Raw genomic sequence first — 27,313 nt, 5'->3', positions numbered from 1 at the left:
CACATCGACGGGTTCCATAACCGCAGTGCACAAAGGAATTACTCCCGGAGTCACCTGGCATGCATGAAACCTGGCTACAAAAATCATTTTGCAGTTTAACAGATATTTCCCAAGCTGATATAGTGTTGTTTTTTTTTGCACAAGACTTTATATGCTTTGATATACTTTTGTATTTTTTATAGCGTATTCTTCCACCACAGTAATTATGAAGGGAAATAACCTTTCAAAGTGCACTGTAACACTGGAAAGAGGGACATTATTTCTAGGCATAGGGGACCTTGCTGTCTCACAGGCAGACGGAGCTTGACTTAGATGATTTGCATAATCGCGTGCGCTCTGGCTGTGGGAAAGAAAAAAAAAAGAAAACTCGCGATGTTTCAGCAGGGTCTCTCCTGGTCTCCAACATGGCTGGTATTAAGTTTGTTCCGGAGGGGCGAGCGAGTGTTTACAGCTTTGTCCTGGGTCTCGGTGCGGTCTGCATCCCGCTGCTGTCGGCTGCCGGCTCAGACATTGCGTGGGTGCAGACCCTGCTCCCCGGAATACGCACTAAAATAGCAATCGCTGTGTATGTCGCGTCGGTGAATGGACTGTTGCTAGTCCTGTACAAGGGACCGGTCTACCAGGTAACGCAACAAATTCTCACTCCTAACACTAACACGAGTTTTGTGTTTTAAATTTATTTTTTGTTAACATGTGCAGAGTGGTTGTCACTTTGCAATGGTAGCTGCAATGCTCGCTCATTTAAATGAAAGCAGACGAGAAATGCATTGCTTAAAATAATCTGGTGTACACAGCCACGTTCAAAGTTGTTAGTTGATCCTGTTGTTAAGCATTGAGCCGGATTTATCTCTGCTGTTCTGTCTATAGCACTGGTGAGTATTTCAGATAGAGACGCCCATTGTTATCTTCATTGAGACTTGAAACTAGAGCACAAGTTATATATTGTGGAGCACTGTTTTATTCCCACAGTGTGTATAGGATATGTTTGTAATAGTAATATGGAGTTGCTATTCGGATTATTTCCCGGTTATAATGTATTAACACAGAGAGACGGGGTAGTTTTCCATAATGAATGGGTATTAGTTGTTTTGGGGTTTTTTTTTTTATATAACTTCCTGTAAAGGTAGCTGGCTAGACCGCCCACTATCACACAACGATAGACTGCATATTTACAATGAATGACGTATGAACTTGAACATTCCACAGGCAATCATACATTGATGAAACTAATAGTAAAAACCAAAAAAGTCAGTTCTCAAATTACTTGTATCAAAAACAGTAACCTATTTTATAGTGCTTACTATTAAATTATTATTATTATTATTTATTTCTTAGCAGACGCCCTTATCCAGTGCGACTTACAAATGTTACAAGATATCACATTATACATTATTTCACATTATACAGATATCACATTATTATTTTTACATACAATGACCCATTTTACAGTTGGGTTTTTACTGGAGCAATCTAGGTAAAGTACCTTGCTCAAGGGTACAACAGCAGTGTCCCCCACTAGGGATTGAACCCACAACCCTCCGGTCAAGAGTCCAGAGCCCTAACCACTACTCCACACTGCTGCCATTCCATAAACCAATAGCAAATTGTGCTGATATACAATAACATTATTATTATTATTATTATTATTATTATTATTATTATTATTATTATTATTATTATTATACTTATACTTATACTTATTATACTTATACAGAAGTATTCTGTTGCATGCTAGCTGTCCTGTAGTGTGGTGCATTCTTACCCCGATTGAAAGAAGATCTCTTTGTGTAGCAGTTTGTTCTGGGAGTTGAGTTAGCACACCCTGAACCGGGACTGCTGTGCAATAGCAGGCTTCTTCCCAGCCCTGCAGTGCTTTCTTGAATCTGTTGCAGTAGCTGAGAGAACATGCTGCCTCAGTGAAGTGGAACGACGTGCTGAGACTCCCCTGCTCTCTCTCGCTCTTTACCAGGTTGCAGTGCGAGCCTGCTTCCTGGGGTTTGCCTTCGGCTGTGGTCTGCTGGTGAGCTTCAGCAAGACATCGTGGGGACCCTTCGGCTGGTGAGCGGCCTGCAGTGTTACACGCTAGTCTCCTTAACCACCTGACACAACCCCGTCCTGTTTTACCAGCTCCTGCGTGCTCACAGTATCCACAGTGCTGGCAGTTTCTGAAGTGTAATTGTTTTCTGATCGTCCTGTCTGTGAAGCCAGTGAATTCAGGGATGGGCTGTTTGCAGGTTTAACTCTAGATTGAAGACATTTAATAAGCTGCGTGTTTCATTGTATAGCAGCAATGGAAATAAGACTCCTATTGCAAAGCAGTTTCATCCAGTCCAGGTTTTAACACAAGCTCGATTAGCGACAGTGTATAGGTAACAAGCTCAGGTGAGTCTCATTAAACTCACAGTGAAACCAGGAATGACTCGCACTTCTATACAGTGGGAGTCTTATTTCCATTATTAATACCACTGATATTCAATTGTAGTTATTATTATTATTATTATTATTATTATACAACAATATTACATAGCATACCAGTTGTACTGTACTACTGTAGTCTGATATACACAAGCATGGCAATAAGATTCTCACTGCATAGCAGTTTGATCCACTCCAGGTTTTACTGAGTTTAATAAGACACACCTGAGCTTGTTACCTGCACACTGAGACTAATCAGTTAACGCCTGGGATGGATCACAGCGCTATGCAGTAGGAGTCTTATTGACTCCCTCCCTGTGTGTTGCTGCTCGCAGGTACATGTGCTCGCTGTCTTTCTTTCACTACTCGGAGTACCTGGTGACAGCGATCATCAACCCGCGCAGCCTGTCCCTCGACTCCTTCCTCCTCAACCACAGCCTGGAGTACAAAGTGGCAGCCGTGTCGTCCTGGGTGGAGTTCACTGTGGAGAAACTGCTCTTCCCAGGTCAGTCCGTCCTCATGCTGTAGCTGTGGAGTAAGTGTAGAGTAAAGGGTTTGTTTGGGGAGGGGAGGGTGGGTTGCATTGTTACAGATCTGCAGTCTCTCTCTCTCTCTCTGCTCTGTGAAGCGCCGTTGTTGTGGACAGGGCACAGCGGCTTCAGGAAAACAAGAGTGAAAAAAAATAACTTTTAGGAAATATCAGTGCTTGTGGGGATGTTTTGAGGGGGGGGGGGGGGGTTGAATGGAAGACCCTGACGTGCTTGTGGGGATGTTTTGAGGGGGGGGTTGAATGGAAGACCCTGATGTGCTTGTGGGGGTGTTTTGAGGAGGGGGTTGAATGGAAGACCCTGACGTGCTTGTGGGGATGTTTTGAGGGGGGGGTTGAATGGAAGACCCTGACGTGCTTGTGGGGATGTTTTGAGGAGGGGGTTGAATGGAAGACCCTGACGTGCTTGTGGGGATGTTTTGAGGAGGGGGTTGAATGGAAGACCCTGATGTGCTTGTGGGGGTGTTTTGAGGAGGGGGTTGAATGGAAGACCCTGACGTGCTTGTGGGGATGTTTTGAGGAGGGGGTTGAATGGAAGACCCTGACGTGCTTGTGGGGGTGTTTTGAGGAGGGGGTTGAATGGAAGACCCTGACGTGCTTGTGGGGATGTTTTGAGGAGGGGGTTGAATGGAAGACCCTGACGTGCTTGTGGGGATGTTTTGAGGGGGGGGTTGAATGGAAGACCCTGACGTGCTTGTGGGGATGTTTTGAGGAGGGGGTTGAATGGAAGACCCTGACGTGCTTGTGGGGGTGTTTTGAGGGGGGGGTTGAATGGAAGACCCTGACGTGCTTGTGGGGATGTTTTGAGGAGGGGGTTGGATGGAAGACCCTGACATGCTTGTGGGGATGTTTTGCTGCAGAGTTGAAGCCTCTTGCCTGGCTCAGCGCGCTGGGGCTGCTCATGGTGCTGATCGGGGAGTGCCTGCGCAAGTCTGCCATGCTCACCGCCGGCTCCAACTTCAACCACATCGTCCAGAATGAGAAGGCGCAGAGCCACGTGCTGGTGACCGCCGGGGTCTACTCCTGGTTCAGGCACCCCTCCTACGTGGGCTGGTTCTACTGGAGCATCGGCACGCAGGTGAGCCACGCGTGAACCCACCACGGGAAGCGTTGCAGTGCGCACAAGGAGAGGGGGGGTTCATGAGGAGAGCTGTAGGAAGAGAAAAGGAAACGGTCCCTTCTGATTCGCTCGCAGTACAGTCTGCCACGCCAGCGTTGCAAAACGGTTTGCTGAAATTGCAGTTACAATTACAGTGCTATTTGGTTCAGTTAGTTACAGTTCTCTTCATTTTAAATAACCAAGCAGTGATAATCTCAGCTACAAATACAGAAACAGAACTACGTCACTTATTTTTTTTTTCCAAACAAATGGGGTCACTGAAAGTGGTTGAAAATACAAGAATAATGATCGTATGACACACGTGTGTGCTTGAACTGGAGTCGATGGGTGATGTGATGCAGTTTCAGTTAGGCAGGTGTGTGCGGAGGTTCAGCTTCATTCCGGGTTGCACAGGTTTAATCGCCCCTGGTGTGGTTGTGGCTCTTGTTGCAGGTGCTGCTGTGTAACCCGCTGTGCGTGCTGGGATACGCCCTGGCCTCCTGGAGGTTCTTCCGGGAGCGCATCGAGGAAGAGGAGATCACGCTCATCCACTTCTTCGGAGAGGACTATCTGGAGTATAAGAGCAAGGTCCCCACGGGCCTGCCCTTCATCACAGGAATCAAGATGGAGCCCTAAACACAGACACCCCCCCCCCACCTCCCACCCGCTCACCCCTCCCCGCATACCCCACCCCTGCATCCTAAACAAACCGCCCTCCTCACCTTCACTCCCCTGGGGACGCACACCTCACCGAAGGCTTCTGAAGTGCGTAATGAATTTCAATTGAAGGGGTGGGGGAAGGCACTGACTGGGAGGTTTGGTGACCTCCTCAGGGAAGGGTCAGTTAAAACCCCTTTTTTGCCTCTGGGATCCCCTGTCACTGAAGGCTGCAGAGTGCGCATCAGGACTCGTCCCTTTACTTCATCTCAGAGCACGGTCGCCAGTGGCAGCTGGGTTTGCTTTGGTTGCTTTGCCGGTTATTCGTTGTCTTGTTGTTGCTTGGTTTCTGGACAGGGAGCTTTGTTGAATGAACTGCAGGTCGAGGGGGTTAATGATTTGGGGAATAAATCTACAAGGGCTCAGTGGAGTTGAGAGGCGGCGTTTGAATCGTGGTCCATGGCAGAGAGTCTCTTCAAATGTCCACAGCTCTGCGTTGAGTACTGTGTTCAGCTGTTGTGTTTTGAGAAAGCCCAAAGCTTGCTTACAAAATGTTCCACCCAACACACACACACAGACAGACAGACACAGACAGACACACAGAGACAGACAGACACAGACACAGACAGACACACAGAGACAGACAGACACAGAGACACACACACACACAGACACAGACACACACACAGAGACAGACAGACACAGACAGACACAGACACACACACAGAGACAGACAGACACACACACAGAGACAGACAGACACAGAGACAGACACACACAGACAGACACACACACAGGCACAGAGACAGACACACAGACAGACAGACAGACAGACACACACAGACACAGACACACACACACAGACAGACAGACACACACACAGGCACAGACACAGACAGACACAGACACACACACACACAGACAGACAGACACACACACAGGCACAGAGACAGACACACAGACAGACAGACAGACAGACACAGAGACACACAGACACAGACACACACACAGACACAGACAGACACACACACACACACAGAGACAGACAGACACAGACAGACACAGACACACACACACACACAGACAGACAGACACACACACAGGCACAGAGACAGACACACACACAGACAGACGAGTATTTCTTATACCTGATAATGTCCCCATTTTCGTTGACAGTGATGTTCTCTCTTGCTGTATTATTTATTTTGATTAAAATAAGGCAGGAACCCAGGCCTGTGGGGATGTTTTGTAGCTTCTTGTTTTATTGTTTAGTAAAAGCTCACTTCAAAAGGAGTTTGTGTTCAAATCAGCTTGCTTGAAGAAATGCAAACTCTTATTTTTATTTTTCTTTGCAGTGTAACCTGCACGACCACAATGCAAACCTTTGTCATGGACTCAGAATGTGCAACACTTTGAGAACAGACGACCAGTTTGTTGGAAATGTTTTTTAATGAATCAGGTTTTGAAAAGCCATCTGTTGCGTACAGCGTTCCTCCCAGTGTTAATACATTGCAAAGTGTCACGTGTCATTCATCATTTAAAAACCCAGGTGTGATTGTAAATATTGACTGTATTGGGAAGAGTTATATTATCCTTTTCTATTGTATTTTAATATAATTAAGAGATCCAGACTCTGGCGGAGGAGGGGATATGCAAATAAAGTGCTTGCATTACTAAATTCTTTTTTTTTTTTTTTCTTTGAGCATTCCTAGTTTTCACAATTGGCCGAAACCCCTTTTCAAGTCCCTGTGTTCCAGGGATGGAAATAAGACTCCCGTTGCATAGCAGTTTGATCCATTCCTGGCTTCACATTAAATTCTTCATATAATTATTAATGACCACAGACCCTGGACTGCAATTGAAACTGAAACAGGTTGGAATGAAAACCTGGACCGGAATATGGTTTTGGTGCCGGATGCGGAGTTTGTGCTGTAGAGCAATGTTTCTCAATCCCGGTCCTCGGGGGGGACCTCCATGTATTCTGGTTTTCATTCCAACTGAGCTCTCAATTACTTAACTAAACCTTTAACTAACAATTAGCTCAGTTGTTTTCAGCTCTTATAAAGAGTTGGAGATTTCAAGTTAACTGTAAAATCGTAGAAATAACTTAATCTGCAACGTGTTAGGAGCTGAGAACAGTTAAAAAGATCGAATTAAGCTAATTGTTAGTTCAGTTGAGGGGGTTCGAGGCCCGTGGTTGAGCGTCACTGCTGTAGAGTGTGCTGGCGTCTGCCTGCCTGCCTGCCTGTCTGTGTGTTTATGTATATGGTTTGGTATTGAAACAGATTTGCATGCTCCAGTGCATGTGCGGGACAGGAACCACTGGTTCAAGGGTGCCATCTAGGGGCAGGGCAGTATTTGTGATTTCTGAAAAAGGCTTTAATGTCACAGTCACTTTGATTAAATCCAAATTTGAAGAACACTTTCTTTCCTGTGATTTTTTTATTTTTTTTTATATAAAGACACTTCTTTAAACTCACTCTAAATGCTGAAATGTAATCGGGGGGGCAAGCAGGGTTAAAAGCCTTTTCATTTGTCTCATAGTAGTCTATCTTTTCTGAATTGCACACAATCACAGTTTTTTTGCTCCCCTCATCATCGTTATTAATTTGTCAGGTTGCACCATTCTTGTGTTTCCATTTGCAGCAGGCAGAACGGTTTACAGTTCGTGGTGCAGATGAAAACAATAGATTCAAACCATTTTGCATCGCTATCTGTATCCATTATCCGTAATGGTCACTAAAGTAGATTGGCTTTCTAATACAGTTTTTAGTGCATGCTCTGTACACTGCAAAACCATCACCAAGCGACAAGTTACAGAACCATCAATGGATTTAAAATTATATATGGATAATATTGCACATCTTTTACCTAAAAAAATAAATCTGTACTGGGAGTTCAGTTCAGTAAAGTCCTCAGTACTGAAGTACTAACATATATGTGTTACAGCAAACAATACAGTAATTGTGATACATTACAGCCTATAGAAAACTCTATACTTTAGAATAAGTTACTATAGTGATTTAAAGAACATTTTGACCTTTTATCAGAATTCTGCTTAAACAAATGCAGACTAAAGATATCTAAACCCCGCCTCTTCAGAAGAGTACTGCAATACTGTACTGTCCTTCAGTCCCGACATCTGCTCGCTTCCTTGGGTATATCTTCCAAGATCCTGTTCGCTTCTTCAACGCAAACGCCCGCCTGAAACCTAGTGGCAACGCCATTAATACCGTTACTGAGAGGCAAATTAACAAGCAGGATTCTACCCTGGGCTGTTCACCCAAGAGCAGGTCTACAGAACGATGCCAGGAGTTCCACTGGGTGACTTTCGCAGTATCAGGAGCGCACGGCTGTTTCGCAGCTCCCAAGGGAGCAGCCCTTCATCCTAAAGCATCCGTATATTCCGTCATGTGATGAGACTTGCGTCCGCTGGATTTCTTTTTGCCCCCTCAAAGAAAGATGCTAGTAAAAGTCTGTCCCTTCCCGCGTGTCGACGATGGCTGCGTGTCTCTGCTGAAGGACAGGAAGGGGGTTTGCGTCTCCGTTAGACGGGCAGTTCTTTTCTGCCGGGGGGGTCTCCGCTGTTTTTCTGCTTCCCCGAGCGGTAATAGTCTTTCGTCTTCAGCGCCGACTCCTCCGACAGGATGTTCAGAGAGCGGTTGTCGATTATCTTCTCTCGGTTCTCCGCCGTTTTGTCCCGGCATTCGTCGGCGCCGCACGTCAGGTCGTTTCTTTAAGACAAACAAAATTATTTCGGTTTGAGAACATGCCTGGAAAGGAAACGTACCCGTCTATTTTTAAATATAAAATTCTACAATACCTTTTCAAAAATTGCACCACAGTAGGTAAACGATCAAAGTCACGTTTCTGATATTTTTTTTGTGAGATTCAGTGTATTTTGTCACTGAAGTGGAACAACACAAAGGTCTAGAATAGGCACATGCAGATTATATGAATCTAGTTCTATAGATCAGGGGTAGTGCTGTTCCAGCTCCACCCCTCCTGCACAGTTCAACTCTCCAACACCCAGCTGAGGAACGGTAACGCAGAGTCACCTGTGCTGAGCCTCGCTGCACGCTGCACTGTCATCATAGATGTGCAGCATGGTCTCTGTCCGGTCATCCTTCAGCTCCTTGGACTCCTTCAGCCTGTGCAGAGGAGGGATGAGATGCTTATTAAACAATAATAGCAATGCAAGCCAAACTCTTGTTGAACAAGGATCTCCAGACAGCTTGTCCTCAGTTTCTTTTATAGTATTCACTTTACCACTCGAAACGGATACCAGGCTCTATTCGCAAAAGGTTGAACTCTTATGATATTTGCGAAACTGATCTCATAAAGAAGCCACTAGCAATTCAGAACAGTCTCATGAATATCAAACCGCATGTGAATATCCTTCTTTTAAATGACAAGTTGCGACTCGGGCGTACGCTGCCGTTACGGATGCAGCTGGCTGAGGCTGTTTTTCCGAGAGGTGGAGAGGCTCACTTCGACCCCAGCCTCTGCCCTGTTGTGCTGGCTTTGCTTTTTGCTCATCGGGAGGCCCCGCTGCACTGTGAGTAGGCTTGCGTTGCTCTTTTTGAAAGCGCTGTGCAATACGTTTTAAAGGAAGGGTCGGCGGCGGACCTGGGTTCGAGGCGCTCCTTGACCTTGGCGATGGAGCGGATGTAGGGACTGATCTGCTTGGTGATGGTGGTCAGGTAGGTGTTCTCCTGCCTGAGCTGCACCAGGTCGTGGAGCTGAGCTGTGCGGAGACGAGAGAGAGAGAGAGAGATTGAGTGTTTGTCGGCTTAAGGCCTCAGTATGGCAGTAAAAATGTCAGAGCCCCAGGAGGAAAGGAACATTTGCTGCCCTCAGTTGTAAAAGTGAGAGGAGGACAGCTTTTCTTGTTTTGAAATGAACACATTAATAGTGTTGTGAATTATTTAATACCTGACAATTTAAAGACTTCTTAAAGGCAAGTACTCAAACACACCCCTATCACTGAGTTATAGACAAATGAGTTTGGATTGGAGACTTTATTTATCGTCAGGTAACGCTGTCCTACATACACATCTCAATTTCAACACTGCAAGGTTGTTTACAGGTCCAGTAAGGATAACCATTAAAACCTGCAGACCTTTGCAGTATAGGGAAGACAACGCCACTCATAACTGCAAACCAGTAAACTAATCTAATGCTCTAAAGTGCATACTTTTTCCAATATAAGAAACAGATTTAATTACAGTTATCCTAGGGCGGTCGTCTTTCTGTAACTTAATACTTAGGAAAAGTGAAAGTGAAATTACCTTCATAAATCTCTTGTTCGTTTGCAACCCTCTGAAAAGTCTCTTCCCAAATCTAAATGAAACGAAAGAGACGTGAGAGTTCCGTTTCAGACCCGAGTCGCGTGTGGAACGCTGTTTCCGCGCTGGCCGGGATGCGGTCGCTATGAAGCAAAGGGTCCTACCTCCTCGAACATGGCGCGCATCATCTCCACAGAGGCGTACTCGGAGGCGATCTGCCCGTCCATCTGCAGGGATTTGTGCAGGACGTCCCCGATGGTGTCGGTGTTGACCAGGGAGTGGTGCTTGGTCAGGTCGCGATGCATCTCCTGCACCTGGTCCTTCAGCTTCTGGATCTCTGCTTGAAGGGTCTGCACGGAAACCAGGAAGACCCGTCGATCAAGCCTCAATCGCCACAGACCGCACAGGGATGTCCAGACACGGTCCTGGACAGCCGTTCCACTCCAGGTTTAACAGGTACAGCTATATCATTAACTACTTCAGGGTCTGGATGGAGGTTTCATTGGTTCAGTTAACAATTTAGAACAGGGTTTGAAGCAAAGACCAGGAGTGGAAGGGCCAGCCATGGACACCGTTGCTTAGGAGAGTTTCTGCATGCTGTACAAAGGTTGCACGGTATATACACAGTTTACTCGAGTAACAGTATTCTGTATTGCGGTGTATTATGATGTATTTGATAGGGCGGGCCACATGAGGTGCGTGTTATACAATAGGTGCATATCACTGAACTCAAAGTGGCGTAGTCGCTATACACAGGGTGCATGTTATACTCCGGTAATTAAGGTACACCGAGACCAACATGAGTGTTTCTCATTCAATCTGAAGCCATGCTGCATTAGATCCGGATCTTGCAAAGCACAGCAGCATTGCCACGCCTTGGTAAGTGTACCCGGTGCAGTGGTAACATCTCCAGCACTGGAGAGCATTCCCAAAACATCGCCTCTTTCTCTCTCTCCTCTCTCCTCTCTCTCTCCACTCTCCCTCTCTCCTCTCTCCCTCTCTCTCACTCTCTCGCTTCCTCTCTCCTCTCTCTCTCGCTCTCCTGTCTCCTCTCTTTCTCTCTCTCCTGTCTCCTCGCTCTCTCTCCTCTCTCGCTTCCTCTCTCCTCTCCTCTCCTCGCTCTCTCTCCTTACTCTCTCGCTCTCTCCTATCTCCTCTCTCTCTCCTCTCTCTCGCTTGCTCTCTCTCTCCTCTCTCTCACTCTCTCGCCTCCTCTCTCTCCTCTCTCCTCTCTCCTCCCTCTCTCCTCGCTCTCTCTCCTTACTCTCTCCCTCTCCCTCGCTCCTCTCCCCAGTGGAAACGTGTTCCTCTGGAGGGGCTGCTGCTCACCCTGTACTTGTTCTCATAGCTGCGGCAGTGCTCAGTGAAGGGGGTCTCGTCTCCTTCGGCCAGCAGGACCTTGGTGCTGATGTAGCGGTGCGCTGTGGGCTTGCGGACCACGGCCGCGGAGAGGGACATGTCGCTGGAGGAGGGGACCGTCAGGGAGAGGGGCGACTGCAGCCTGCAAGAACAGCACAAGGGAACACGTCAGCAAGGCCAGTGCACCGCGGCAGTCTGGGGCGTTGCCTTTCTGCACCTGATCTCTCATTTGCCTTTCCCTTAAAGCTTGCCACAAGGAAAGCGCAGTGAAATCTGAGAATAGCGAAAAGTGTATTACATAAAAAAAAATGCATAGGAAACGCATTACAAATGTAAAGAAGCCTTGTTAAAAGGAAACCTCTGTAACATAACCCCTCCACACCCCTTACAGAGTCTACATGTCCACGGTAGTTAAAAGCAGGATTAGGTGCATTTATCCTCCGAGACTCAGGCATTGCTTTGGCAGGGCTGCAGCTCTTCCTCTGGTTTCTTGTGCTCTCTCTCTGTTGTGCTGCTGGACACTAACCAGCCCAAACACATTCCACTACTGACCGAGTCCCTCCTGCGCAGGCTGTGCTGCCCTGGCACTGTGCAGTGGATTACTCACTATCTCCAGAGCTGTTTGAACACACGCAGACAACAACACACCACGCCAACGGCAGCTCAGGCATCGCAGGACATTCTGTTGCAATCGACTGCCTTGAATTTCCTCCAAATCTCCAAAACTCCTGTCGACCTATCTGACTTCCTTCAGATGCAAACCTGGCAAACTTACTAGGAAGCAAATTTTACAAATATTCATGGGACGTGTGTTTTAACCCTTTCGGTTCAAAGGACAGAAATCTTGACGTTGCACAGTGGAGGCGAGGTAGAAACTGCGTTTTCAGGTATGTCTGAATTCATTTCAACGTTCAGGGGGGTGCAGGTCCCATTCAGGGAGTGCAGTAGAAAGAGTAGTCAGCCATACACCAAGACATGCCTCACAGTATCAGCTAGTACACAAAGTCTGGTCTGATTCTACAGTAAGAAGCTAAGCCAGCAAAAGATGCTTAGTAATTTTCTTTCTTCCTGGGCATGCTAGAAATTGAAATCGTTTCCCAAGAAGAGTCCTTCCTAAGTATCAGAGAACTGAGCAGTGAATGAAGAAGGGCAGGGACATTCCAGCCCAAACAAACAGCTTTAATCCTTGCTGTAAAAAAAATCTGTAGCGTTTTACCTGGACTGAGTCGTGCTGTGAAGCAGTCCTGTGGATCTCTCTCGACTGCCCTGAGATATCCTTCAAGTGCTACTCACGAAATCTGGAGACTGCAAACCCTCCAGACATCTGGAAGCAGCGTAACATCAGCAGAACTAAATATATGTACAGAACACGCCTCATGCCCCCACCCCCCCCCGGAGTGCCTGCAGAGCGCTATCCTGGAGAGTTCTGTGAAATTCTGTACAGAGCACTCCCTCTGCCCTCCCAGAGTGCCTGCTGAGCGCTATCCTGGAGAGTTCTGTGAAATTCTGATAAAAATAGTCCTGGATCAGCCTCCTGCTGCTAAAGGGCCACCCAGCATTCATGAGCCGGCCAATCTCCTCGCAGCGCTCGCCAGGCAGGCTGAAAGCAGCGGCTGATTTATGTGGAAAATGTGAGGGGGACGTGCGTCACAGCTGCACTCGGGAGAGGGGAGAGCGGGGCGCGGACGGCTGTCGCTGTGCCTGCGAGAGACCCCAGCGGAAGTCACTTTCTATATAAAGGCAGGTTTGGGGCATCGTGATGCGCCCTGCATCATCTGGTACGGTCTGTCCTACTTGCTTTCTAAAGGTTTCGTATTCCTATTTCAGTGGACTTCCGATCTGCTCTCTTTACTCCATCCGCTGCACAGCAACAGACTGAAGGATCCTTGGGGGGGGGGGGGGAAATATACAGTCAAACTTGAACTTGCAACACCAACAGCTCAAAAAAAAAAAAAAAATTCAAAATACTTGACTCCTTGGTGAAAGCGTGTGTGTGTGTGTGTGAGAGAGATAGAGACTGCACAGCCCTTGTGACCTCCTCCTGAGTGTGCTCTGAAGCCAATGTCACAGTTGGCATCTATAAATATGTTGTTTCCCAGGACTGGATAACAGTGAGTTACTGAGAGAAACGGGGAGGGAGGAGGTGCAATGGATTATCAGAGTGCTCGCTGTGCCTCACACAGACACGGGAGGCCAGCCCAGATTCCAGCACCTTGACAGCACAAAGCGTGCCAATGGAGAGGGGGGGTGGAGGGTATGGGGTAGAGAGAGGGGGAGGGGGGGTGGAAGGTATGGGGTTAGGGGAGAGAGGGAGGATGGAGGGTATGGGGTAAGGAGAGAGGGAGGATGGAGGGTTTGGGGTAAGGAGAGAGGGAGGGAGGGTGGAGGGTATGGGGTAAGGAGAGAGGGAAGGTTTGGGGTAAGGAGCAAGAGAGGGAGGATGGAGGTTATGAGGTAAGGAGAGATGTAGGGAGGAGATGAGGTACAGAGGGAGAGCAGGAGAGGAAGAAATAAAGGGGAGGAGCGATCAGAATAATCTGCCAGATATACGATCTGGAGTAAGAGCTAACAATGCTCCTGTTGCCTGTGATCTTTTTAATGCAAGCTAACAGCTGTAATGATTAACAGCACAAACAGATCAAATAGCTGCTGCTTCCACGAAATCTGGATTAGAACCAGCTTGAGGAGCTGCTGCTGTGATGGTGCACTCGGGAGAGGAGGGGGAGGGGGGGGGAGAGCTGCTGTATCTCATTATTGTACACCAAAACAGGACTGACGCACAAAAATCAACTGCGGGCTGCGGTGTTAAAAACAATATCAACAGAAAGGAAACCGCGCAACTCGCATGACAAAAAATTACACTTTGAATGTCTTTTTCTAAGTAGTGTGTTTTTTTTTTTTTTTTTTTTTTTTTTTTTTTTTTTTTTTTTAAATACTGTGTGTGAGTTGCATGGTTTCCTTTTATCTCAGTATTGTCCCATTTAAACCATCTGGGACAGTTCACCTTAAAAAACAATACCAATAATAATACTGGTGTGTATTGATCAGAGGGCCCTGTGCTGCATTAACATCAGGGCACCATCTCTCTGTCTATCTATCTCTCTATCTATCTACCTCTCCTTCTGTGTATCCTTCTATCTATCTATCGCTCCTTCTGTATCTATCTGTATCTATCTATCCTTCTGTCTATCTATCTCCTGTCTCTATCCCTCTATCCTTTTGTCTCTATCTCTCAATGATTGTGCTTAAGTTTAGAGAAAGGGTAATAATATGAATTATTCTCCTTGACTTGGTTTGCTATAGTCTCACTGTACCTTAGCTGTGAGGTAGCGGGGCCCTGTGATCTGCACACAGCCAATCGGATAGCAGAAGACTCACAGTGCGCTGGCGTTGCTGATCCCTGAGGCTCCGCCCCCTCCTCCTGTCAGCGACACAGACCTGCGATGAGAAAGCAGCAGCAGGGGCTCCAGACAGCGAGCGAACTCCGAGCGGTACTCCGTGTTGATCTGTGCACATGTTAATAAATGTATTGTTGCCCATGCTGATATCGGTGCCAGTTTCCCAGAACCTCAATGTATCTCCAGCTCACCTTGCAGCTCTGTGTTGGTCTCAGCCTGTGAGGAAGCTTCACGATTTTCTTTAGCCGCTCCATCAGTTGCTACAGAAGAGAGTGGATGTACTTTACACTGAGTGTCTCCAGCTGCACTGTAATCGTTACATTGTACCTGTGTAGCGGGCGGTGTTGTGTGATGTGTCAGTGAAGCTGTTCTGTGTGGGTATCAAACGGGGGTGACACTAAAATAAACCAGTAAAGCTCTGTGGCAGTGTTTCAGTGTTTGTGCAGCAATGGATTGCTCAGGACTGTACTCACTGTCTATACTTACATAGCCTAGATCCAAGAACTCAAACTTGTTGGCGGAGCTCAGGAAAGCAGAGCAGGAGACCAGGTGGACCTCAAAACAAGGAGAAGACAGTTTCACTTTGAGAGTGTTGCACCGTACCAGCATGCCAAAGGTGAGAGACTTTCATTTTTGGAGCTTTCCTTGGTAGAAGGAGGCAGTCGAAGACCACAGGGCTGCTAGCTCCCCGCGGAGCCACTCAGAAGAGTTTCCCATGGTCAATGTTATGAAATTCCACGTACAAAGTGAAGTTGCTGCAGACGTTGCCTGGTTTACAGTATACTTTGTAAGGGGTGAGCCGTAGACTCTGAGCCCAGGGTCCTTACCTGCAGGGTGGGCAGCAGGGCGGCCAGGTGAGACAGCTGCTCCTTGAACGCTCGCTCCTTCTCCTCGTGCTGGCTGGGAAATGCAAGAGAGGACCCGTCACAGCTCTCTGTCGCAAACTAAGAGGTTAGGGCCAGGGCCACTAGCGACTGGAAACTAGCCAGTTCCTTCCTTAAAGCACTGTAAAAATGAGAACGACTTCGACTCCACCATGATCGGGGCTAGCAAAGCGCTCACCTTGATTGAACCTGCGTATGGAGCCCCGTGCAATACTCTCATTCCACAGTAGGGGGCAGCAAAGCCAACCAAAAACGCTCTTAAAAGTAAGAGCTTTGCTCCATCCAACACTCAGGTAGGCGAGGGTAAACAATACTGTATTGTATATTAAGCTTGCATTGTAACCCAGTACTTTATTGGTACTCGAGGTAGCTGTCACACAATGCCATAGGAATGCCAGCAGTGTGGACATTATTCTCAACAGACTATTCTCTACAGCATCAGGCCTGCATTGCAGGTATTTAGCCATCATTTCAGGGTTGCACACGCATCGAGTGGTGAGAATTGTCTTGTTTCAGCTACGGTATCTCGCTATGAACAGTTACCAGCAATCAGTGAAACATCACGGGATGCAGGGACCTGGAGATTGGATTTGTATTTACCTTCGGGCAGCCTTCAATAAGATCTTCTTTCTCTCTGCCAGCTTCTCCTAAAACAGACCAAAAAAACTCTTTAAGCCTTTTGACAGCCTGTGTCCTCCATGTAGCTCAGCTAAACTTGATAAAGAAATATGTCTAGCTGTGAGCTGGGACACTGCATGTTCCCAAAGGAAACAGTGACCCCTAGTGGAGATGAAGACACCTGCATGTTGGTGACGGTAATGGTTCAGATTCAGGACTGGATGTTGCATGTTGAGGTCCATGAGAGATGATCTTTACCTGCATGTTGTTGAAGAGGGTGCTGATGGCAGTCTCCTCCTCGTCCACATTGTCCCTCACCTCCTCGATCATGGCTTTGAGCAGGACGATGGCTTCACGAGCCGACGTCTGCAGCTCCTTCACTGCCTGCCAGGGCACAGGGCACAGGGCACAGGGCACAGCACTCAGTACAGTCTCAAAACCACAACCACTTTCCAATAACATGCTGTATAAAGACATGCCACCAGCAACCCATTCCTGATCAGCGGAAAACATGCATGTAATAACATTGAGAAAACTTTTATTATTAAAAAGTATAGAAAAAAATGTACATGCATGTGCTGCTAATATAATATATATATGTGAGGCCTCTACTAGGGCACCAGTGCGATTCATCAAGTGTAAAATAAAAGCTGTGGCGATCAGTAATCGATTAATGGCTTAGCTGTTAAAGGCTTCCCATTGCAATGTCTGTGTAAACAAATCTCCAGATCCTTTTTATAGCACTTCTGCAGTTGCACAGGCGCCACACCCGTGTGTTACTTACATCTGAATAAACAATCAGAAATGATAGCAATACATGTCTCTGTTTTGAATGCAGGGGCATAATTGCACACGCTGCTGGAGTCTAGCACCATTCCTCTCCCCGTTTCTACGCTGCTTGAATTACAAACCAGTGCCACTCTTACCAGGACGGCTTGGTCCAGCTTTTCACAGCCTTGCATATACGCTGTCTCAATATCAATGCAGTGCGCTCTGCTCTCCCTGTGCAGGGAGGAATGAACAGGGATGGGGAGTTACAATGGGAGATGCGCTTTCTTTAATAATCAGAAGCAATCAGAGTCTGAAAACAGGGATCCTTTACAAGTGAAAATAATCTAGTGCAGTGAATCCATGTGAATTAACAGGGGGCTGAATTCAAAACGAATGACTTCAGAACTCCGAGGAAGTGCAGATGATATTCAGGTGTGTGGGATTCATTTTGGATTTGCAGCCATTATTTGAAAGTGTGACCAAAAAGCTTTTTCATAGAGATTTCTCTGAAGGCTGATCAGCTCCTGCAATGAAAGCGCAGCTGTCTGCTTACACTTGCGTGTCTCTGAAGCAGTTGATGCAGAGCATGGACTTCTTCTCCGTGGAGAACATGATGTAGAGCTCCTCATGCAGGGCTGCAAACAGAGAGAGGGGCGGTTAGACCATCGCTGTGTCCTCCCAGAGAAGCAGATCTCCACTCAAATGTACACCCTCACGTCTGCAACGCCTTTACAAAGATACACAGCTCGGGACAAGAGCTTTGCCTCACCCTAGAGAATCAACTAATCTTGCTTCATAAAGTCCAGTGAAACCTGCTGAATCATGTTACGTTAACATACTGAATTGCATACCACTTTGTAGTTTTTCATATAGTTAACAAAAAAAACGTCAAAAATGGAAAAATGTGAAATTTGAACTCGAACATGAAATAGTACTGTACTAGACGGTAGACTTTTGCGATATCATTTTGTAGTTTCTTTGATTACATTATGTGAAATACAATTTCTAAATTACGTCTCAATCCTAAAATTCTAGGCGATGCAAAACTTTTGGCCAGAGCTGTACTTAATAAAATGTAGTATTCCTTCCATTTAGATTAAAACAACTTAAAACCTCTTAAAAGCCTCTAAATGAAATGTCTTGAGTTCTGTTTTCAGCTTGTTTTTCTCAATGTCTTCTCTGAGCCCTACTACTCAATCAATAGGTGCTCCAGAGTGTGTGTTGCTGTGCTGTAGCTGTGCACGGCTCTGTGTAGCTGTGCACGGCTCTGTGTTGCTGTGCACGGCTCTGTGTTGCTGTGCAGGGCTCTGTGTTGCTGTGCAGGGCTCTGTGTTGCTGTGCTGTAGCTGTGCACGGCTCTGTGTTGCTGTGCTGTAGCTGTGCACAGCTCTGTGTTGCTGTGCAGGGCTCTGTGTTGCTGTGCTGTAGCTGTGCACGGCTCTGTGTTGCTGTGCTGTAGCTGTGCACAGCTCTGTGTTGCTGTGCAGGGCTCTGTGTTGCTGTGCTGTAGCGCTGCAGGGCTCTGTGTTGCTGTAGCGATGCAGGGCTGTGTGCTGATGCAGCTGCAAGCAGATACTCACAGCACTTCTTGTGGATCTCCTTGGTGCGCTTGGCCAGGGACACGATCTCGTGGCGGGAGAACATTTTGGCCTTGTGGGTGTCCTCTCTGCAGGCGCCACACAGGGGCTGGTTACAAGTGTTGCAATAATACATTGCATCCACATCCTGCTGGCAACAGAGACAAGAGCACAGCAAGAGCCTTTTAAAACACTGCAGCACCCCTCCCTCTCCAAACCCTCCCCGAAATGAACAGGAGATGGGGGCCCTGAGTGCACTCCCTCCCTCCCGCCTACCTTCCCTCCCCGACCCCCAGGTCTTGAGTGAACAACACAGGAAAAACTAGAGAGCTTTCAAATCACAATGCTGTTCCATTGGGTTTCCCACACATGCTCCTGCCTGGGGATTATTAACACCTGTTGATTTGTATGTGCACTCAGGGTTACCGTGTGACTCCATGTACACCAGGCAGTTCAGGCTTTCCAGCTCACACCCCAGTGCATTCTGGTAAGTGAAGTCCTGCTGGGAAACAGGGAAAAAGGAACAAGAATGCATTGCGAGTTGAAAAAGCCCCAAACTAGTGTCCCAGTGCACACGGAGTCACGTAGTAACCCTGTGTGCACTGAAAAGCAGTGCAGATGTTAAAGAAGTCCCTAGCCTGGCTCCTGGGTACCTGTTTCTTGCACTCCAGGTCACAGTTGGCACACTGGACGGTCTCTTCGCAGTCTGCAGAGTTGTCCACCAGGAACTTGAGCAGCTTGTCCTCTGGGGGCAGCGCGTTGATTCCTTTCACTATCGATTGGTGTCTGAAACAGGGAAGCAGGGGTTCTCGTTCCTGAGCTGCTGAAACAGGATTGTGGAGCACTGCAGCTTTAAGCAGTGCTTGTGCTGTGGGGGTGGTGATCATACAAGTGAACAGCAGAGGGCGATCAAGCGGTATTTTGCATTTGTTCAGGGGCTGTTGGAAGGACTTGAATGGAATAAAGTCCAAATAAACTTGTAACTGAATTGCAATCCAACGCTGCCGAGGTTGATGCCACTTAATCACAATGTGAGAAATTATGAATTTGGAAAGGATTATGTAGAGAAATACTCAGAATTTCCAGAAGTATGACACCGAGCTCCTGTCATTTTAGGGATATAGATTTTGATTCAAATCTTGTTTGTTTCTTGTTGTTATTTCGTGATTGATTTAAACTTCAATGGACCCTTTCATTTAAACCCCTTGATGGTACACCACAGCGTGGCTGTAGGCTGATATCTGCGGTTTGTTTATTGTACACTAGCAGACGAATTGATCATTTATTGATGGGTTTGTTTCGCATGCAGTCAAGTTTGCAAAGCCAAAAAACATTATTTTTATTATTTTTTTTATTTCAAAACTAATTTTACAAACCGCCTGGCTTTAACCCTTTGTATCCTGCCTGGAAATGTATTGTCTTGACTAATACAGGTTCCAGCTGCTGTGTGGTACAAATGAGATGTCTGGTTCTTTAAAAACAATGACATCCACTTCCAAAACACATACATATTCCCAGCAGTCAAGCTGTATTAATTGCATTTTTGTTTTTATAATTAGCAACAGTGTAAAGAGCCGTAGGGAACCCTAAATCTGGGCACCACCTGATTAACCGCAACATCTACAGAAAAAGAACGCCAGCACGTCAACCCTCCCTAGCGACAGAGTTATTGTGTTCCAGAAATAGCAGCGTGCTGGATTCCTAGATTACACAAATCCTCCAGCGGCTACGACAGCTACTGGAATAGAAACAAACACACACACTGTTCCCTGACCATGTGCCCCTCAGACCTCTGGGCACTGAGCCTGCCTAAGGGCCTTTAATAAGGAAACTACAATTGCTGTAAGCAGAAACCATCTTGTTAATAAACAGCAGTGTACAGTAAAGTCAATTCCTCTGCTGCACCCTGCTGGAAAAAGACGGTATTGAGTTCGCTTCAAGCTGCAACGAACGCGGTAGAGATGGGCTTTCTTCGAGTTACCACGGTAGCCGCGGTACCGGGTGAATTTTTCAGTGGGACCCACTGCAGGAGGAACTGCAGATGTGGTTACATTGTGATTACTCAACCCTCACAGTACAGCGTGATCACAGAAGACTCCATACATTCTGTAAGCTCTCACAGTGAATGAAAGAATGGCATAGCGTGCCTGCCTATACTCGTGCATGCAGCGTTTAAAGAACACGCGTTGCAGAACAGGGGGGTGTTTGCACACGCGTTGTGGAGTGGGAGGATCCCATGCTGCCATTGACGCCTCTGCTCGGTCCCAGCCTGACACTTTGCAATGGCATGTGAACTTGTGACATTTTAATACAGGGAGCCGACAGAGTGCTTAACAGCTCAAGTCAACATTCTCCACATTCAAAATGCATTCATTCAAGATTACCCTTTTTTTTTTACAGTATTCAAACTGGATTCTAAATAGATGTCAAAAGGATTCCTTTTACTTTTTACTCATACTAGGGAACCCAGGATTAATCCACTCATTGTTTTGCGCTGTTATTTTACTGATGCATTATAATAATTGATTCATCGTCTGGCTGAAAAATAAAAAAAAAAGTTAATAATGCAAAAAATAACCTCTTTGAATGGAAACTTAATTGCTAAATTTAAAGCTGTCTGAAAATCCATTCTGAAGCTAATACAAATCAAGGCATTAGAAGGCACTCCCAAATGCATTTTGAATGCACCATCAGGCCCGTCCGTGGCACAGGTTCATGTCATATCCATGGAGTGCAGACATTGTGCAGAGGTGGGGAATGACAGCACCCCTCTGACTAGCACAGCACTCAGTGATGCTCCAGTCGTTTTTAAATAAAGCCAGACTGGAGAATTAACAAAAGCAATCATCCAGATTGCAGCTTCACTTCAGCCCTCTGTGCCAGATGGTGGGTGATGCATACACATATTAGGGACTGTCTGTGTCTCCAAACATAGCCAGAAAGAAGAACTACTGCAGCCAGGGGCCCTGCACAACACTGCTACAGACTACGACAGTGGGGTGAGACTATTGTTTGCACCAGATCACTGCAGTTGAACCACTGGGAGTGAATCTACATGAACTGTACATATGATCACATAATGATGCAGCCCTACGCTACAGTGATGTACTAGTTCCACAATTCATAATGCATATTAAATGACAGCGCCGAAGGACCTATAAATAGTGTGAAACTGATCCGCACACATCGCATAATTACCGTGCCGTACACAGCCTTTCACAGCCCTGAGTGCAGGAGTCCAAGCAGCGGCTGAGATTTCTAGAGTATAAATAATGGAATTGTAAATGCTGTGCAACAAATGACAAAGTTAATTTAGCCTGGTTCAGAAACCGGTAACGATCAAAAGCAAGAGTTACGATTAAAAATGAGCGTCAGCTTCCGTATGAGCGGACTTAGTCCCTAATTCCATTCAGTGCCTGCTTGTTTAGGATCAATTCATGTTGTTTACCTCAATGGAGTCTAACAGTAAATCACAGGCTTGTTCCCGTGTAAATACATTTGAATTCCACACACTTATTATAGAGTGTTACCAAAGTAGTAATGCAAAGCAGACCGGTTTGCGTCGCTCGTTTCTAGTCTAGAAGCTTTCTCCGCGTGCCTCCCATATACGTTGCAGTGGTGTGGTTTGCCGTGGCATTGCTCATGCTTGCCTGAGCTTCACCACGCGTTGCTTTACTTCGCTGTGCTATGCTTTTACCATGGAATACTTCAGCACTGTCTTTACAACCCCCGCTGCTTGCATGCTAACTGACTTAAAAAAAAAACAGCAAAGGAGAAGCACGCACATGTACTCATCTATCTCACTCAGGAGCATGCTGGAGAGGCCGCACTGTTCCTGCCGTCTGTCCTCCTTCTTCACTCTGGTAGCTCGCCCTTATAAAAGTCCGCAGTGAGCCGAGAGAAATAAAAAGAGAAAGAAGTCTGAGGGCTGCCTGTGACAATGTGAGCATCGCAAGGCATCGGCAGCAGCTCTCGAGACAAATATAGACTGAGAAGAAAGACTCTATCGAACCTGAAGCCGGGGTCACCCACCGAGGATAGTGTTACAGATGATATGGGGGGGGTTGCAGATAGCTGGCAGAAAAGATCTGCCCAGACCAGCTGGTGGCTGTTCATCACAACTCATAAAAAGGTCATTATAGTGAAATATAAGTGAGCCCGCAACGTGCTGAAATACAACCTGCGAGTGTTCTAGTGAAATGGATCTCGCTGCGCTCCGCGTAACAAACCAGTGACCTCCTTTTGATTTGATTAACTGAGCCACAGCTGGATTTTTATTTTTCAGAGCCTTTGAACACGCTGGGAGAATCGCCCTGGGTTGTATTGTTTACCTGTACTCGGCCAACCAGGTGCGTACCTGCAGCTGTACCCAGAGAAACAGCAGCCACACGCAGCTCGACTGCGACTCTGCTGCTTAGATGAGCTCCCCTTGCTCAGAATCCACTGCTTTATAGCTCTGATTGCAAGGGACAAAGTGAGGCAAGATTATCCTTCTTTCATCTAGCGTTTTATGTGTTTCTTATGAGTCGATACAGGCTTGCAATGCATATAAAGGGTCTAGTTCCTGCAATGCCAATAGAAACAGAGGAGGCCAATATCACTTACAAACACGGACTACAACACTGTTACAAACATGGTACTAAGATACAGGGCGTTGCAAGGTAGCACATGGACAGAATTATTTTTAATTTTTAATTTCAATTCAGTCATTTATTTTAACCAGGTTCGAAGACCCCTTGATGTGTGATGAGGTGTTTAAGTCACTGCAAAAAAAATCCTTAAAGGGGAATAAAACAAATATTGCCGATCCCGAGTAGATGCTTCAAGCAGATGTGCAGACCTGCGCTCAGGCATTGTTTTCAATTGATCTGCATTTATAACCAGCGTACCCTTCTGAGTCACTTCTCCGCATGCTAACAAAGAGAGTGTTGGCTAACCCTGTGATTAATGGGCAGCTGTCACTGGCACAAAGACCTAGTTATCTCTTTGTTATCTTGGTGTAACCCTTTACATGGGTATCCGAGTGGCATCAGGGCAGAGGCCTGCCTCAGAGATTGCTGTTTGCTGCAGTCCAGTAATCCCTTTATTTCACTCCAGTAACACATTACCTACAAGTTTTGCCAACTTGCTTTTGAGCCGCAGCTATTGTTTTTTGTTGTGTAGTACTGGTGTGTTACTCGTTCTCGACAGTATGGCCGACGGATACCCGTGGATACTTGTTACTCAGCACACCCATGATTGCTTGCTTGCTCAGTTAAACCTGCACTCATGAAGAAGACTCATAACTCGGCGTGTCCATGCAACGATGGCTGCACTTTTAAACATGGTAAAAGGCTAAGCGCAAAGCAATCTTTGTACCCTTTAAAATGAACACAATGGAGTGCGGCAGCGTACGCTGAGCTAAACCTTTAGAGACTTCCAGACAATACCAGTATGGAAGAGCGGGTACAGTAAACACAGTATTAATGACAGGGAGCTGGTGCCACAGTAATGGATATCTGTGTGTGTGTTTACTGTCAGTGTGACTGCATGCCAGCCTTATCTGTGCATGCTGTGGCAGCCCGTCACCTCGTCCTGCATTCCTGATCAGCTAAAAGTGGAACCGGATTTATACTGCAGCTGCCCATGAACTCAGCCCAGCGTGATTAGTTCTGTCAGGGGTGGGGTCTTTGAGACCCCAGTGCAATGGCACTGCTGCTTTCTCCGCTGTATGGGTGAAACATCACTATTTTGCTCAGCTGACGGAATACAAAATCAGCTGCCAAGCAAGCAGCCTGTGAAATCTTCAGTCTCACCTGTTACAAACGAAGCTGATGAACAGCAGGGAGATGCATCTTTTATGGATCACAGAACGCCACTCGGGTAACAAATCAAATCAGTCATGGGAAAATACACAAAAGTATATCTCTATATATACATGGAGTGAAGGCAGAGTTTCTACGGCAATGCAAAAGTTCAAAATTCTTTCAGATTTAAAATTACTTTAGATGCAATGATTATTCAATGTTTATTGATTGCATGGATTATTTAATTGACCCAGACATAAGATATTTAACTCATTGTTAACATAATTGGTATAAATGTAAAGCCAACTTTCAATTCACAATCAGTGTGACCCTGATGAAGACACGTTTGTGCAGAAACGCATTGTTTGTTTGTTTTTTACAATCATGTTTTTAAATTAATAAGGAGATTGTTTTTTTGAAGAAAACAAATCAGCAGGAGTTAAATAATGAATCCTTCTGAAGCAAAATGTGACCATGAAGGTCTCTACAGAAACTCTTTTGGTAAGCCATCTAAACTGAAAGCTTGGCTGAAAGAATTTGGAACTTTTGCATTGCCGTAGAGACTCTACCTTCATTACCTTATATTAGTCCGCACCTCGTCAATATATAAATATATGCAATGCATGTCCTTATTTAAATGAATCACAGCAACATACAAGAGCAGAATGTTGTGATTGGTGTATTTTCTGAGTGACAGGTTTTTGAGACCCCCTTTGCAGTTAATAGGGGCAAAAGATCACCTGTCACTTTCTCTGGGCTGCATTGCAGTCGTGTTTGTTCACTTTACTCTATTCAGGGGCTGCGGGGTCGAGCACAGTAAAGAGTGCTGTACAAGTCACAGGCCATGGGCTTGGGGCCGTCAGTGACAGCTCAGTCAGAGAGCTGAGGAGAGCTCAGGAACCCAGGTATGCACCTCCTACTCCTGCCACAGCTAGAGCTGACACACAGGGCTTTAATGAATCTGCTCTCCAGGCAGAGGAAGCAACACCACAGCCATTAACAGGCCACTGCAATTAACTGCTCTGTCAACAAGGTTGTTTCTTCAGTACAGAGCGTTGTCTACAGTGTGCCTCCCATGTAAAAGTTTACCACTGTAACGTTGCACAGTAATGTTGCAGTTTTTCCCCCTTGCTTTCCCCATGATTATATGAGGCATGGTTTGCCATGTTTTGAATGCACGTTACCACACCTCTCTGGGCTTCACAGTGGGTCACGGGCGCGCAGTACCAAGTCTTACCTGCAGAGGGGGCAGGTGAGGCGGCTGTCGAGGGCCCGGCCTCGCAGGCAGCTGGCACAGAAGGTGTGGTAGCAGTCCAGCAGGCAGGGCTGCTCGTACTGCTCGTGGCACAGGTGGCACACTAAAGGGTGGCAGTTGGCGTTGTCCAGGTTGTACAGGTTATCCAGAGGAGAGAAGATTCCTCCAGACATCTACAGGGGGAAAAAAGGAATCAGGAAGCGCTCAGCGGAGGAGAAAATGTGGATTTGCAAAACAAAGGGCATTCGTTTTAAACAGTCCTTATTACTGAAACACTCGACAGCACAGAGCTTTGAGTTCTCCCACTCTCTCCAAGTCGAAACATCTTTGCTTGTTTTTAAATTAATGATAACAGCCCACTTGTGTTGTGGCCAGCGCTATCAAAGGCTTATTTTAATACAGTTCATCCAATAGCCAAGGGGGCTGCTTGAAATGTGAGTGGGTTATCCAGCAGTCAGGTTTCTCATGGTTAACAAAGCTACACACACAGGCTGATACTGTAATTACCCTCCAACAAGTATTAGGACAATCAGTACGTAGGGGTAGAGCTCTGTACATGTTAGCCAAGACTCAAACAGGCCAGTGTACAGGAATACACGGCACAGTGTAATGGATCTGAAGACACAGAGTTCAAAAACATGACATACTGAAATACTATACCTTCAACACTAACAAAAAGGTAACTTCTATCAGCCAAGCTAGAACAGTGTGCAATAAACATACTTACATACATAAAGTGACATACTTTTAAGACTCAAGTTAATAGCACACAAGCACTGTGTATTTCTTAAAATGGAAAAAAATAGATATTAAATAATGCATACACCTTTCCAATGCCAAAACAATCACCAAGCTAGTTAGCAATCCCCCCCAAAAAAAAAAAAATTAACCCTTAATGCAAGACCCAGTGAGGCACAACCACAGCTGAACTGGACGAGTCTGAAAACAAATCAAATCTAAAGTTGTGAGAGAAGTGGAGGGTTAGTTTTTACTTTTCTCCAGCAGTCATTGCAATACAAAGCCTGCATGAGTCTGTACAGCAATCCCTACCTTGCTTAGGTCCTGTCTCTGAGCCCAGGCTGGAATGACAGAAATGTGTGAGCTCTTGAAGTTCAGCTGTGGATGCAGGGATATTGTTCTTGACGTCAGCAAGGCAGCCCACTCCCAGAAGGCTTTGCTCTAAACGAGGGGGGTGGGGGGGGGACAGCTTTTTGGCTTTTGTAATTAATGACAACAGGGACAGCAGATAGCACTGCTCTTCAATGGCATGACAAACTGCGCCTCCTATTTAATCCTCGCAGATACATCTATTTATAGAATGCTTAGAACTTTTGCTCCAAGGCCCTTGTCCTTGTGTTCTGAGCAGGATTTCGATTGGCTGGTACCTTGTTGATATCGGGGTCCCCTTTAGTAACAGGGACCCTACTGAATAGCTCTGCAGTACGCAGTGTGAAACCTGCCCCTTGCGTAAGGCTGCATCCATACCCGCATGTTAAAAAATACACAAGTCCTTGTAAAAGTTTGCTGAAAGTTGAGCAAAGTGTAGAGAAAGCACAATGAAGCACAGAGAGGTATGTGTGGTGAAGCCCATTTAAAAACCATTGCAAACCATGGAATTGACGAGACAACTAACTCAATAACAATTCATATATTTATTTT

At 46.2% G+C, this 27,313-nt stretch overlaps 2 protein-coding genes across 4 annotated transcripts; one reads left to right on the top strand and one right to left on the bottom strand.

Moving 5' to 3' along the window:
* The first annotated feature begins 372 nt into the window (after positions 1 to 372).
* Positions 373 to 6,433, top strand: LOC117963806 (protein-S-isoprenylcysteine O-methyltransferase-like). Its single transcript, XM_059002129.1, has 5 exons — positions 373 to 623; positions 1,970 to 2,058; positions 2,751 to 2,920; positions 3,823 to 4,040; positions 4,515 to 6,433. Exons 1-5 carry the CDS (start codon positions 405 to 407, stop codon positions 4,695 to 4,697), a joined length of 879 nt encoding a protein of 292 aa, XP_058858112.1. The 5' UTR covers positions 373 to 404; the 3' UTR covers positions 4,698 to 6,433.
* Positions 6,434 to 7,547: 1,114 nt separating this feature from the next.
* On the bottom strand, positions 7,548 to 26,784 carry LOC117963631 (RING finger protein 207-like). 3 transcript variants are annotated; one of them, XM_059002126.1, is made up of 18 exons: positions 26,705 to 26,784; positions 25,637 to 25,827; positions 19,267 to 19,399; positions 18,617 to 18,764; positions 17,590 to 17,671; positions 17,192 to 17,267; positions 16,524 to 16,649; positions 16,248 to 16,294; positions 15,591 to 15,663; positions 15,250 to 15,318; positions 14,955 to 15,023; positions 14,744 to 14,871; positions 11,336 to 11,507; positions 10,171 to 10,356; positions 10,010 to 10,061; positions 9,348 to 9,465; positions 8,777 to 8,869; positions 7,548 to 8,452 (listed from the first exon to the last, which is right to left on the bottom strand). In XM_059002126.1, exons 2-18 carry the CDS (start codon positions 25,825 to 25,827, stop codon positions 8,266 to 8,268), a joined length of 1,950 nt encoding a protein of 649 aa, XP_058858109.1. In that variant the 5' UTR covers positions 26,705 to 26,784; the 3' UTR covers positions 7,548 to 8,265. The 3 variants fall into 3 exon arrangements, with proteins under 3 accessions (XP_058858109.1, XP_058858110.1, XP_058858111.1); XM_059002127.1 differs by having other exon boundaries at positions 18,617 to 18,761; XM_059002128.1 differs by lacking the exons at positions 25,637 to 25,827; positions 26,705 to 26,784 and adding an exon at positions 22,399 to 24,245.
* Positions 26,785 to 27,313: the final 529 nt, after the last annotated feature.

Source organism: Acipenser ruthenus, chromosome 27 (assembly GCF_902713425.1).
Source record: "Acipenser ruthenus chromosome 27, fAciRut3.2 maternal haplotype, whole genome shotgun sequence".
Lineage (NCBI taxonomy): Eukaryota > Metazoa > Chordata > Actinopteri > Acipenseriformes > Acipenseridae > Acipenser > Acipenser ruthenus.
This window is presented reverse-complemented; position numbering and strand designations above follow the sequence as displayed.

Excerpts from the sequence above, each read along its gene's own strand:
- LOC117963806 (XM_059002129.1), top strand. The coding sequence starts at position 405 with ATGGCTGGTATTAAGTTTGTTCCGGAGGGGCGAGCGAGTGTTTACAGC. Across the intron at positions 2,059-2,750 it reads TCGTGGGGACCCTTCGGCTG|GTACATGTGCTCGCTGTCTT; the intron begins GTGAGCGGCCTG and ends TGCTGCTCGCAG. Across the intron at positions 2,921-3,822 it reads GGAGAAACTGCTCTTCCCAG|AGTTGAAGCCTCTTGCCTGG; the intron begins GTCAGTCCGTCC and ends GTTTTGCTGCAG.
- LOC117963631 (XM_059002126.1), bottom strand. The coding sequence starts at position 25,827 with ATGTCTGGAGGAATCTTCTCTCCTCTGGATAACCTGTACAACCTGGAC. Across the intron at positions 16,295-16,523 it reads CCCTCTTCAACAACATGCAG|GAGAAGCTGGCAGAGAGAAA; the intron begins GTAAAGATCATC and ends GGTCTGTTTTAG. Across the intron at positions 10,062-10,170 it reads TGCGCGCCATGTTCGAGGAG|ATTTGGGAAGAGACTTTTCA; the intron begins GTAGGACCCTTT and ends CGTTTCATTTAG.